A 13,016-nucleotide genomic window follows, 5' to 3' on the forward strand; every position below is an offset into this window, starting at 1 on the left:
ACATGTGACTATAGCAGATTGAGTTGTCCTGTAGTGATGATGACATGTGACTGTAGATTGATGATGACATGTGACTATAGCAGATTGAGTTGTCCTGTAGTGATGACATGTGACTATAGCAGGTTGAGTTGTCCTGTAGTGATGACATGTTACTATAGCAGATTGAGTTGTCCTGTAGTGATGACATGTGACTATAGCAGATTGAGTTGTCCTGTAGTGATGACATGTGACTATAGCAGGTTGAGTTGTCCTGTAGTGATGACATGTGACTATAGCAGGTTGAGTTGTCCTGTAGTGATGATGACATGTGACTATAGCAGATTGAGTTGTCCTGTAGTGATGACATGTGACTATAGCAGGTTGAGTTGTCCTGTAGTGATGACATGTGACTATAGCAGGTTGAGTTGTCCTGTAGTGATGACATGTGACTATAGCAGATTATTTCCCAGGGGATGAGGTGTCTTCTACTAACCAATAGTCTTCTCTCTTCACAGGCGCCGACGTTGGACAGGACAAATCTTGCTGTTCCCCAAAATGCTGACATCACCAGTATCTCTGAACAAACTTCAATTTGATCTGTAAAGGTCTATCTACCTACACCCCTCTACACACCACACAACCAACCAGCTCTAACCAAATCGGCACCTCTGAAACCCAAGATGGCTACTAGATTTAAAGCCCTGATGGCTACGGTGGTCACCCTGTTGGGGGCCACCTTGGGAGGCCTGTTACTATGGCGACAGCCAACCCTGAGGACACAGAAGAAGCGGCGTCTAGCTCCGGGTCAGATAGGGGTCAGCACTGGTCCTGTATCAGTGGAACAGCTGGGTCCTGTGAAACCAAAGCCTGTGGTTGTGGAGCTCGTCGAGTCCCAGCTAACCCCTGGTCAGAGCCTGGACCTCCTCCTGCCTGTTTCACTGCCCCCTGCTGACCAGCTCTTGGCAGTGCAGTCAGTGATGGTGAGCTCTGAGGAGGATTGGGAGCAGCTGTGGCCGTCACTGCAAAAGGAGCTATCAGTCTACCCCGTCCTCGGGCTGGACTGCGAATGGGTAAGGGCCTGGGCGCACGAGTTCGTTTTGCATGTAAAAGTCTATTTCCTGTCGAGTCTTCCGCTCCTTCCTCTCCTCCTCATCCACCTTCCTCTCCCTCCCCATCCACCTTCCTCTCCCTCCCCAGGTGTCAGTGAAGGGTCAGCCGTCTCCCTCCTCATCCTCCTTCCTCTCCCTCCCCAGGTGTCAGTGAAGGGTCAGCTGTCTCCCTCCTCATCCTCCTTCCTCTCCCTCCCCAGGTGTCAGTGAAGGGTCAGCAGTCTCCCTCCTCATCCACCTTCCTCTCCCTCCCCAGGTGTCAGTGAAGGGTCAGCCGTCTCCCTCCTCATCCTCCTTCCTCTCCCTCCCCAGGTGTCAGTGAAGGGTCAGCCGTCTCCCCTCCTCATCCTCCTTCCTCTCCCTCCCCAGGTGTCAGTGAAGGGTCAGCAGTCTCCCTCCTCATCCTCCTTCCCTCTCCCTCCCCAGGTGTCAGTGAAGGGTCAGCCGTCTCCCTCCCTCATCCTCCTTCCTCTCCCTCCCCAGGTGTCAGTGAAGGGTCAGCCGTCTCCCCTCCTCATCCTCCTTCGTCTCCCTCCCCAGGTGTCAGTGAAGGGTCAGCAGTCTCCCTCCTCATCCTCCTTCCTCTCCCTCCCCAGGTGTCAGTGAAGGGTCAGCAGTCTCCCCTCCTCATCCTCCTTCCTCTCCCTCCCCAGGTGTCAGTGAAGGGTCAGCCGTCTCCCCTCCTCATCCTCCTTCCTCTCCCTCCCCAGGTGTCAGTGAAGGGTCAGCCGTCTCCCCTCCTCATCCTCCTTCCTCTCCCTCCCCAGGTGTCAGTGAAGGGTCAGCCGTCTCCCTCCTCATCCTCCTTCCTCTCCCTCCCCAGGTGTCAGTGAAGGGTCAGCCGTCTCCCTCCTCATCCACCTTCCTCTCCCTCCCCAGGTGTCAGTGAAGGGTCAGCCGTCTCCCTCCTCATCCTCCTTCCTCTCCCTCCCCAGGTGTCAGTGAAGGGTCAGCCGTCTCCCTCCTCATCCTCCTTCCTCTCCCTCCCCAGGTGTCAGTGAAGGGTCAGCCGTCTCCCCTCCTCATCCTCCTTCCTCTCCCTCCCCAGGTGTCAGTGAAGGGTCAGCCGTCTCCCCTCCTCATCCTCCTTCCTCTCCCTCCCCAGGTGTCAGTGAAGGGTCAGCCGTCTCCCTCCTCATCCTCCTTCCTCTCCCTCCCCAGGTGTCAGTGAAGGGTCAGCAGTCTCCCCTCCTCATCCTCCTTCCTCTCCCTCCCCAGGTGTCAGTGAAGGGTCAGCCGTCTCCCCTCCTCATCCTCCTTCCTCTCCCTCCCCAGGTGTCAGTGAAGGGTCAGCCGTCTCCCTCCTCATCCTCCTTCCTCTCCCTCCCCAGGTGTCAGTGAAGGGTCAGCCGTCTCCCTCCTCATCCTCCTTCCTCTCCCTCCCCAGGTGTCAGTGAAGGGTCAGCTGTCTCCCTCCTCATCCTCCTTCCTCTCCCTCCCCAGGTGTCAGTGAAGGGTCAGCTGTCTCCCTCCTCATCCTCCTTCCTCTCCCTCCCCAGGTGTCAGTGAAGGGTCAGCCGTCTCCCTCCTCATCCACCTTCCTCTCCCTCCCCAGGTGTCAGTGAAGGGTCAGCCGTCTCCCTCCTCATCCTCCTTCCTCTCCCTCCCCAGGTGTCAGTGAAGGGTCAGCCGTCTCCCTCCTCATCCTCCTTCCTCTCCCTCCCCAGGTGTCAGTGAAGGGTCAGCCGTCTCCCTCCTCATCCTCCTTCCTCTCCCTCCCCAGGTGTCAGTGAAGGGTCAGCCGTCTCCCTCCTCATCCTCCTTCCTCTCCCTCCCCAGGTGTCAGTGAAGGGTCAGCCGTCTCCCTCCTCATCCTCCTTCCTCTCCCTCCTCATCCTCCTTCCTCTCCCTCCCCAGGTGTCAGTGAAGGGTCAGCCGTCTCCCCTCCTCATCCTCCTTCCTCTCCCTCCCCAGGTGTCAGTGAAGGGTCAGCCATCTCCGGTCTCCCTCCTCCAGATGACTTCCTACTCTGGCCTGTGTGTGGTGGTGAGGCTCCAGCTGCTCCGAGGAAGCCAGCAGGACTTTCCCCTGAGCTTGAAGGAGGTATATGGTCCTCTGTGTGGCTCAGTTGGTAGAGAATGATGCTTTTTTAATGCCAGTATAGTAGGTTCGATTCCCACTGGGGACACCAATATTACAATTATGGATGGGATGGCATATATTCTGTTGTATTATTATATAGGTCCTCCGGGACCCCCATGTCCTGAAGGTGGGCGTGGGCTGTTATGAGGACGGGAAACGTCTGACCAGAGACTACGGTCTGTCTCTGGGGAGTACCGTGGACCTGAGATATCTCGCACTACGACAAAGGTACTACTGGAGATTTGACTATCAACCAAAGCCCGTCTTTTATATAATACAACCGAGTACAAATGTTCATCTTTTTAATTTACAATCTGTAGAAACTATGAGAAATATAAAGGTTTTAGACTTCTTCTTTTTTTTTCTTAAACATTACATCACAGAAATATAAATTACTTTTCAGAGATAGATGGGAGGGGTTGAGGGGAGCTGAAGGTTGAGACTGGATGGTGTTCAGAGATAGATGGGAGGGTCTGAGTGGAGCTGAAGGTTGGGACTAAATACACATGAACATAGATGACCAATGTAAAATATACCGTGTCCGTGAAATGTAGAAGTGGAACTGTCCATTAGTTTACTCAATTAGTCGAGGGGTGGTAAGGTTAAGGGACAATAATAAAGGAAAATATATATATATTTGTTTAATATACTGGGGATTGGAAATTATACACACCATTACATTGGTAGATAGAACCTACAGTCTACAATATGAAATATCTACCTCCTCAAGAACAAACCATCACTACCTCCTGAAGAACAAACACATCTCTACCTCCTCAAGAACTAACCATCACTACCTCCTCAAGAACAAACCATCACTACCTCCTGAAGAACAAACACATCTCTACCTCCTCAAGAACTAACCATCACTACCTCCTCAAGAACAAACCATCACTACCTCCTGAAGAACTAACCATCACTACCTCCTGAAGAACTAACCATCACTACCTCCTGAAGAACTAACCATCACTACCTCCTGAAGAACTAACCATCACTACCTCCTGAAGAACAAACCATCACTACCTCCTGAAGAACAAACCATCACTACCTCCTGAAGAACAAACCATCACTACCTCCTGAAGAACAAACCATCACTACCTCCTGAAGAACTAACCATCACTACCTCCTGAAGAACAAACCATCACTACCTCCTGAAGAACTAACCATCACTACCTCCTGAAGAACAAACCATCACTACCTCCTCAAGAACAAACCATCACTACCTCCTCAAGAACAAACCATCACTACCTCCTCAAGAACAAACCATCACTACCTCCTCAAGAACAAACCATCACTACCTCCTCAAGAACAAACCATCACTACCTCCTCAAGAACAAACCATCACTACCTCCTCAAGAACAAACCATCACTACCTCCTCAAGAACAAACCATCACTACCTCCTCAAGAACAAACCATCACTACCTCCTCAAGAACAAACCATCACTACCTCCTCAAGAACAAACCATCACTACCTCCTCAAGAACAAACCATCACTACCTCCTCAAGAACAAACCATCACTACCTCCTCAAGAACAAACCATCACTACCTCCTCAAGAACAAACCATCACTACCTCCTCAAGAACTAACCATCACTACCTCCTCAAGAACAAAACCATCACTACCTCCTCAAGAACTAACCATCACTACCTCCTCAAGAACTAACCATCACTACCTCCTCAAGAACTAACCATCACTACCTCCTCAAGAACAAACCATCACTACCTCCTCAAGAACAAACACATCTCTACCTCCTCAAGAACTAACCATCTCTACCTCCTCAAGAACTAACCATCACTACCTCCTCAAGAACAAACCATCACTACCTCCTCAAGAACAAACCATCACTACCTCCTCAAGAACAAACCATCACTACCTCCTCAAGAACAAACCATCACTACCTCCTCAAGAACAAACCATCACTACCTCCTCAAGAACAAACCATCACTACCTCCTCAAGAACAAACCATCACTACCTCCTCAAGAACTAACCATCACTACCTCCTCAAGAACTAACCATCACTACCTCTTCAACAAACCAACTAGTTTTAATGACTCAAACCTGAGTGGATGTAAACTAGTTTTAATGACTCCAACCTAAGTGTGTGTGTGTAAACTTCCCACTTCAACTGTATTTCCCAGGCTCTGGTTCTGAACCTGTGTGTTTCTGTGCAGGAAGGTAGTGCTGAACAATGGTTTGAGCCTCAAGTCTCTGGCTGCTGACCTGCTCAATGTGTCTCTGGATAAATCCATGGCTCTACGGTGCAGTAACTGGGAGGCTGACCAGCTGACCCCAGAACAGGTAAACTACACTACTAATTAATACAGGATGGATCCATACTGGCTGATCCTAGAACAGGTGAACTACACTACTGGTGCTAATTAATACAGGATGGATCCATAGTGGCTGATCCTAGAACAGGTGAACTACACTACTGGTGCTAATTAATACCGGATGGATCCATAGTGACTGACCCCAGAACAGGTAAACTACACTACTGGTGCTAATTAATACAGGATGGATCCATAGTGACTGATCCTAGAACAGGTAAACCATCACTACTGGTGCTAATTAAAACCGGATGGATCCATAGTGGCTGATCCCAGAACAGGTAAACTACACTACTGGTGCTAATTAATACGGATGGATCCATAGTGGCTGACCCCAGAACAGGTAAACCATCACTACTGGTGCTAATTAATACAGGATGGATCCATAGTGGCTGATCCCAGAACAGGTAAACTACACTACTGGTGCTAATTAATACCGGATGGATCCATAGTGGCTGATCCTAGAACAGGTAAACATCACTACTGGTGCTAATTAATACAGGATGGATCCATAGTGGCTGACCCCAGAACAGGTAAACCACTACTGGTGCTAATTAATCAGGATGGATCCATAGTGGCTGATCCTAGAACAGTACTAATTAATACAGGATGGATCCATAGTGGCTGATCCTAGAACAGGTAAACTCACTACTGGTGCTAATTAATACAGGATGGATCCATAGTGGCTGATCCTAGAACAGGTAAACATCACTACTGGTGCTAATTAATACAGGATGGATCCATAGTGGCTGATCCTAGAACAGTACTAATTAATACAGGATGGATCCATAGTGGCTGATCCTAGAACAGGTAAACTCACTACTGGTGCTAATTAATACCGGATGGATCCATAGTGGCTGATCCTAGAACAGGTAAACTACACTACTGGTGCTAATTAATACAGGATGGATCCATAGTGGCTGATCCTAGAACAGGTAACCTCACTACTGGTGCTAATTAATACAGGATGGATCCATAGTGGCTGATCCTAGAACAGGTAAACTACACTACTGGTGCTAATTAATACAGGATGGATCCATAGTGACTGATCCTAGAACAGTACTACATTAATACAGGATGGATCCTAGTGGCTGACCCCAGAGCAGGTAAACTCACACTACTGGTGCTAATTAATACAGGATGGATCCATAGTGGCTGATCCTAGAACAGGTAAACTACACTACTGGTGCTAATTAATACAGGATGGATCCTAAGTGGCTGATCCTAGAACAGGTAAACTACACTACTGGTGCTAAACTAATACAGGATGGATCCATAGTGGCTGATCCTAGAACAGGTGAACTCCACTACTGGTGCTAATTAGTTACAGGATGGATCCATAGTGGCTGATCCTAGAACAGGTAAACTACACTACTGGTGCTAATTAATACAGGATGGATTTAGTGGCTGATCCCAGAACAGGTAAACTAACTACTGGTTAATTAATACAGGATGGATCCATAGTGGCTGATCCTAGAACAGTACTAATTAATACAGGATGGATCCATAGTGGCTGATCCTAGAACAGGTAAACTACACTACTGGTGCTAATTAATACCGATGGATCCATAGTGGCTGATCCTAGAACAGGTAAACTACACTACTGGTGCTAATTAGTTACAGGATGGATCCATAGTGGCTGATCCTAGAACAGGTAAACTACACTACTGGTGCTAATTAATACCGGATGGATCCATAGTGGCTGACCCAGAACAGGTAAACTACACTACTGGTGCTAATTAGTTACAGGATGGATCCATAGTGGCTGATCCTAGAACAGGTAAACTACACTACTGGTGCTAATTAAACAGGATGGATCCATAGTGGCTGATCCCAGAACAGGTAAACTGACACTACTGGTGCTAATTAATACCGGATGGATCCATAGTGGCTGATCCTAGAACAGGTAAACTCACAGTCTACTGGTGCTAATTAATACAGGATGGATCCATAGTGGCTGACCCCAGAACAGGTAAACTACACTACTGGTGCTAATTAATACAGGATGGATCCATACAGGTGATCCTAGAACAGTACTAATTAATACAGGATGGATCCATAGTGGCTGATCCTAGAACAGGTAAACTACACTACTGGTGCTAATTAATACAGGATGGATCCATAGTGGCTGATCCTAGAACAGGTAAACTACACTACTGGTGCTAATTAATACAGGATGGATCCATAGTGGCTGATCCTAGAACAGTACTAATTAATACAGGATGGATCCATAGTGGCTGATCCTAGAACAGGTGAACTACACTACTGGTGCTAATTAATACAGGATGGATCCATAGTGGCTGATCCCAGAACAGGTAAACTACACTACTGGTGCTAATTAATACAGGATGGATCCATAGTGGCTGATCCTAGAACAGGTAAACTACACTACTGGTGCTAATTAATACAGGATGGATCCATAGTGGCTGATCCCAGAACAGGTAAACTACACTACTGGTGCTAATTAATACAGGATGGATCCATAGTGACTGATCCTAGAACAGTACTAATTAATACAGGATGGATCCATAGTGGCTGATCCCAGAACAGGTAAACTACACTACTGGTGCTAATTAATACAGGATGGATCCATAGTGGCTGATCCTAGAACAGGTGAACTACACTACTGGTGCTAATTAATACAGGATGGATCCATAGTGGCTGATCCTAGAACAGGTAAACTACACTACTGGTGCTAATTAATACAGGATGGATCCATAGTGGCTGATCCCAGAACAGGTAAACTACACTACTGGTGCTAATTAATACAGGATGGATCCATAGTGGCTGATCCTAGAACAGTGCTAATGAATACAGGATGGATCCATAGTGGCTGATCCCAGAACAGGTAAACTACACTACTGGTGCTAATTAATACAGGATGGATCCATAGTGGCTGATCCTAGAACAGTGCTAATGAATACAGGATGGATCCATAGTGGCTGATCCTAGAACAGGTAAACTACACTACTGGTGCTAATTAATACCGGATGGATCCATAGTGACTGACCCCAGAACAGGTAAACTACACTACTGGTGCTAATTAATACAGGATGGATCCATAGTGGCTGATCCTAGAACAGGTAAACTACACTACTGGTGCTAATTAATACAGGATGGATCCATAGTGGCTGATCCCAGAACAGGTAAACTACACTACTGGTGCTAATTAATACAGGATGGATCCATAGTGACTGATCCTAGAACAGTACCAATTAATACAGGATGGATCCATAGTGGCTGACCCCAGAGCAGGTAAACTACACTACTGGTGCTATATTATACAGGATGGATCCATAGTGGCTGATCCTAGAACAGGTGAACTACACTACTGGTGCTAATTAATACAGGATGGATCCATAGTGGCTGATCCTAGAACAGGTAAACTACACTACTGGTGCTAATTAATACAGGATGGATCCATAGTGGCTGATCCCAGAACAGGTAAACTACACTACTGGTGCTAATTAATACAGGATGGATCCATAGTGGCTGATCCAGAACAGTGCTAATGAATACAGGATGGATCCATAGTGGCTGATCCCAGAACAGGTAAACTACACTACTGGTGCTAATTAATACAGGATGGATCCATAGTGGCTGATCCTAGAACAGTGCTAATGAATACAGGGATCCTGTGGAAAGATCGTTACTGTTTGAGATCAACTACAGCGCAGTCGGACTGCGACGAATAACTGATCGACAAATCTCCTTGCATCCCAAATATAACCAACTACTAGGCTGTGAAGAAGTGCGATCCTCTGCCGTTTTATTTTGCTCAGGGATCCCTCTCAAACATGTTGTCTCTGATTTTTAATTTAATCTCTGTCTTGTGACCCCAAGATAACTTACGCAGCCCGAGATGCCCAGGTATCCATCGCCCTGTTCATCCACCTGCTGGGCCTCAACTCAGACGCCACGCCCTCACCTGACAGTGGGAGTGGCTATACCCAGCTGGCCAATCGCTGCCAGGGCCTGGTAGACACACCCTTCAGGGAGAGGGGTGGAGGAGAGGGAGAGGACGGTGAGAGGAAGAGGAAGAAGCGCCAGCAGCCTACTTTGGAAAGCCCCGAGACTGGGGACCAGCAAGTACCAGACCCCAGGAGGAACAACAAGAGAAAACCGCTCGGTGTGGGCTACGCTGCTCGGTCAGTGGTGGGTTTGTCTGTCCAGGGATCTCTTTCATAGCACAAGCCCATGGAGCAGGCATTTGTTACTGACCTCTGGAAAATGCCAGTTTTCAGAGTCGTAATACCAAACAATTTGCCTGACTTTCATAGTAACAATCATCACCCACATTTAGGGAAACCTTTAGTGTAAACGTTTGATTCTGGCCTTCATTTTAGATGGGTTTTATACATTTTCCTGTGTTAGTCACTAGTCTGATCCACAGATCCCCTGGGGTTCTGTGTTAGTGTTAGTGGAATTTCTCAATTCCTGGCTTGCAAGACCAGGCTTTATTAAGCTCTATTTTATTTGATGGTAGCGCCCCGTACCACAGGTCAATTTCGGGCCTGCTTCCTTTCTATAGATTTCGGGTAATACCCCCGGTAGAAACCCATTTTATTTGTTCAGAATATCCAAGCACCTATTATTGATCAAATTCAACTCCTGCATAACATTTTAATCAATAAATATCCTGCTGCCGACTGGGATAAGCACTGTTCGTTGTATCTAGTCACCCTTCCTGTACTCCGTGATAATACGCAGGCCTGTTTTAATTTTAACCTCAATTCAGAGGTCAGGTCTTTGGTAAAACGAGTCAAAAACTGGTCCAGATAACAGGGAGGGGTATTCAGATCCGGATCGAAGGACCAATTGTTAGTGGAATTTCTAAATTCCTGTATGTTTTATAGCCAAATCACCCGCACTCGCTCTAGTTCATTAATTATTGTGAGCGTACAAGTAATTAGGCGTCACTTAAAGCGGGAAGGTGGAATAAACGAGTCAGGAGTAGGTTTTCTTGATTGAACACAGTTCTCTATTGAGGGTATTTTGTCAACAAAAACATTCTAACATAATCAATGAAAAATCTTCCAAGGAAAAAAAACACATCTTCTTCTCCAGATGAAACAAGAACACAATAGGATAATCTTTAAACTACAACAAACATAAATCACGGGTTTGTCACCGAAGGGTTCTTTCAGCACATCTCTCTCGGTGGTCCAGAGATAGTTTTCTCCTTTCTGCTGGTTCCATTCTCTCTTTTATAGGGGAAGGAGAGTATGTCATTAGTACCGTCAGCTGTGCTTAATTGACTCTGGTTACCTTGTCTCCCATGCTTTGTTGGGCTACTATCCATGAGCCCAGCCTGCCCTCTAGTGGTCCTTCCACATAATGCATGAAGTAGATTGAGACCAGTCTTAAAAGCCAAGGTAACAGCGTTTAATTCCAGAGAGTACTAACCACATACACATATTTCCACAGGTTATAAACTGAAAATGACATCATCAGTTTCCCACACTCTCTCCGATTCCCACAATAGCCCAGTGTTTTTCAGGTCCAGAGATGTCTTCTACTCCCCTCATAACCCAGACATTCCAATCTGTCTAAAATATATCTTCTCCTCCACAAATGGTACATCAAGGACCATTCTTATCTGTCAGAAAAGATACCCCATCCCTCTCCCTTAAACTTCCCGCGAGGTACAGACAACTAATTCGTTTTGCTTACATTTTCAGTAACAGCTTAACCAAGAGCCCATACATAATAGAATTAGAATAAATGGTTATAATTGAAATGTATACATTATTTATCATTTCAACTATAATTTCCTCCAACAGTTAGTCACTAGTCTGATACACAGATCCCCTGGGGTTCTGTGTTAGTCACTAGTCTGATCCCCTGGGGTTCTGTGTTAGTCACTAGTCTGATCCCCTGGGGTTCTGTGTTAGTCACTAGTCTGATCCCCTGGGGTTCTGTGTTAGTCACTAGTCTGATCCCCTGGGGTTCTGTGTTAGTCACTAGTCTGATCCCCTGGGGTTCTGTGTTAGTCACTAGTCTGATCCCCTGGGGTTCTGTGTTAGTCACTAGTCTGATCCCCCGGGGTTCTGTGTTAGTCACTAGTCTGATCCCCTGGGGTTCTGTGTTAGTCACCAGTCTGATCCCCTGGGGTTCTGTGTTAGTCACTAGTCTGATCCCCTGGGGTTCTGTGTTAGTCACTAGTCTGATCCCCTGGGGTTCTGTGTTAGTCACTAGTCTGATCCCCTGGGGTTCTGTGTTAGTCACTAGTCTGATCCCCTGGGGTTCTGTGTTAGTCACTAGTCTGATCCCCTGGGGTTCTGTGTTAGTCACTAGTCTGATCCCCTGGGGTTCTGTGTTAGTCACTAGTCTGATCCCCTGGGGTTCTGTGTTAGTCACTAGTCTGATCCCCTGGGGTTCTGTGTTAGTCACTAGTCTGATCCACTGGGGTTCTGTGTTAGTCACTAGTCTGATCCACTGGGGTTCTGTGTTAGTCACTAGTCTGATCCCACTGGGGTTCTGTGTTAGTCACTAGTCTGATCCCACTGGGGTTCTGTGTTAGTCACTAGTCTGATCCCCTGGGGTTCTGTGTTAGTCACTAGTCTGATCCCCTGGGGTTCTGTTAGTCACTAGTCTGATCCCACTGGGGTTCTGTTAGTCACTAGTCTGATCCCACTGGGGTTCTGTGTTAGTCACTAGTCTGATCCACTGGGGTTCTGTGTTAGTCACTAGTCTTATCCCCTGGGGTTCTGTGTTAGTCACTAGTCAGATCCCCTGGGGTTCTGTGTTAGTCACTAGTCTGATCCCCTGGGGTTCTGTGTTAGTCACCAGTCTGATCCCCTGGGGTTCTGTGTTAGTCACTAGTCTGATACACTGGGGTTCTGTGTTAGTCACCAGTCTGATCCCCTGGGGTTCTGTGTTAGTCACCAGTCTGATCCCCTGGGGTTCTGTGTTAGTCACTAGTCTGATCCCCTGGGGTTCTGTGTTAGTCACTAGTCTGATCCCCTGGGGTTCTGTGTTAGTCACTAGTCTGATCCCACTGGGGTTCTGTGTTAGTCACCAGTCTGATCCCCCGGGGTTCTGTGTTAGTCACTAGTCTGATCCCCTGGGGTTCTGTGTTAGTCACCAGTCTGATCCCACTGGGGTTCTGTGTTAGTCACTAGTCTGATCCCACTGGGGTTCTGTGTTAGTCACTAGTCTTATCCCCTGGGGTTCTGTGTTAGTCACTAGTCAGATCCCCTGGGGTTCTGTGTTAGTCACCAGTCTGATCCCTGGGGTTCTGTGTTAGTCACTAGTCTGATCCCACTGGGGTTCTGTGTTAGTCACTAGTCTGATACACAGATCCACTGGGGTTCTGTGTTAGTCACTAGTCTGATCCCACTGGGGTTCTGTGTTAGTCACCAGTCTGATCCCCTGGGGTTCTGTGTTAGTCACCAGTCTGATCCCCTGGGGTTCTGTGTTAGTCACTAGTCTGATCCCCGGGGTTCTGTGTTAGTCACTAGTCTGATCCCCTGGGGTTCTGTGTTAGTCACCAGTCTGATCCCCTGGGGTTCTG

The 13,016-nt window shown here is 47.4% G+C and overlaps 1 protein-coding gene and 2 long non-coding RNA genes across 14 annotated transcripts in view; 2 read left to right on the forward strand and 1 right to left on the reverse strand.

Moving 5' to 3' along the window:
- Window positions 1-498: 498 nt before the first annotated feature.
- LOC118362110 (exonuclease 3'-5' domain-containing protein 2) overlaps window positions 499-13,016 on the forward strand; it is a 31,099-nt gene continuing 18,581 nt past the window's right edge. Inside the window, 5 exon segments of the mRNA XM_052507054.1 lie at window positions 499-1,049; window positions 3,003-3,131; window positions 3,271-3,398; window positions 5,345-5,471; window positions 9,344-9,648. Coding sequence (XP_052363014.1) covers window positions 660-1,049; window positions 3,003-3,131; window positions 3,271-3,398; window positions 5,345-5,471; window positions 9,344-9,648 — 1,079 coding nt within the window. The 5' untranslated portion in view covers window positions 499-659.
- Window positions 3,680-5,306, reverse strand: LOC127923126 (uncharacterized). 3 transcript variants are annotated; one of them, XR_008113435.1, is made up of 4 exons: window positions 4,946-5,306; window positions 4,795-4,894; window positions 4,069-4,743; window positions 3,680-3,891 (listed from the first exon to the last, which is right to left on the reverse strand). It is a non-coding gene; the product is annotated as an uncharacterized LOC127923126 (long non-coding RNA). The 3 variants fall into 3 exon arrangements; XR_008113436.1 differs by lacking the exon at window positions 3,680-3,891 and having other exon boundaries at window positions 4,014-4,743; window positions 4,795-4,869; window positions 5,146-5,306; XR_008113434.1 differs by lacking the exon at window positions 3,680-3,891 and having other exon boundaries at window positions 4,014-4,743; window positions 4,971-5,306.
- On the forward strand, window positions 5,480-8,987 carry LOC127923127 (uncharacterized). 10 transcript variants are annotated; one of them, XR_008113437.1, is made up of 8 exons: window positions 5,536-5,591; window positions 5,908-5,970; window positions 7,753-7,815; window positions 7,879-7,941; window positions 8,005-8,113; window positions 8,177-8,239; window positions 8,521-8,646; window positions 8,819-8,987. It is a non-coding gene; the product is annotated as an uncharacterized LOC127923127 (long non-coding RNA). The 10 variants fall into 10 exon arrangements; XR_008113438.1 differs by lacking the exons at window positions 7,879-7,941; window positions 8,005-8,113 and having other exon boundaries at window positions 5,514-5,591; window positions 8,114-8,239; XR_008113441.1 differs by lacking the exons at window positions 7,753-7,815; window positions 7,879-7,941 and having other exon boundaries at window positions 8,005-8,050.

Source organism: Oncorhynchus keta, unplaced genomic scaffold, assembly GCF_023373465.1.
Source record: "Oncorhynchus keta strain PuntledgeMale-10-30-2019 unplaced genomic scaffold, Oket_V2 Un_contig_2848_pilon_pilon, whole genome shotgun sequence".
Classification (NCBI taxonomy): domain Eukaryota; kingdom Metazoa; phylum Chordata; class Actinopteri; order Salmoniformes; family Salmonidae; genus Oncorhynchus; species Oncorhynchus keta.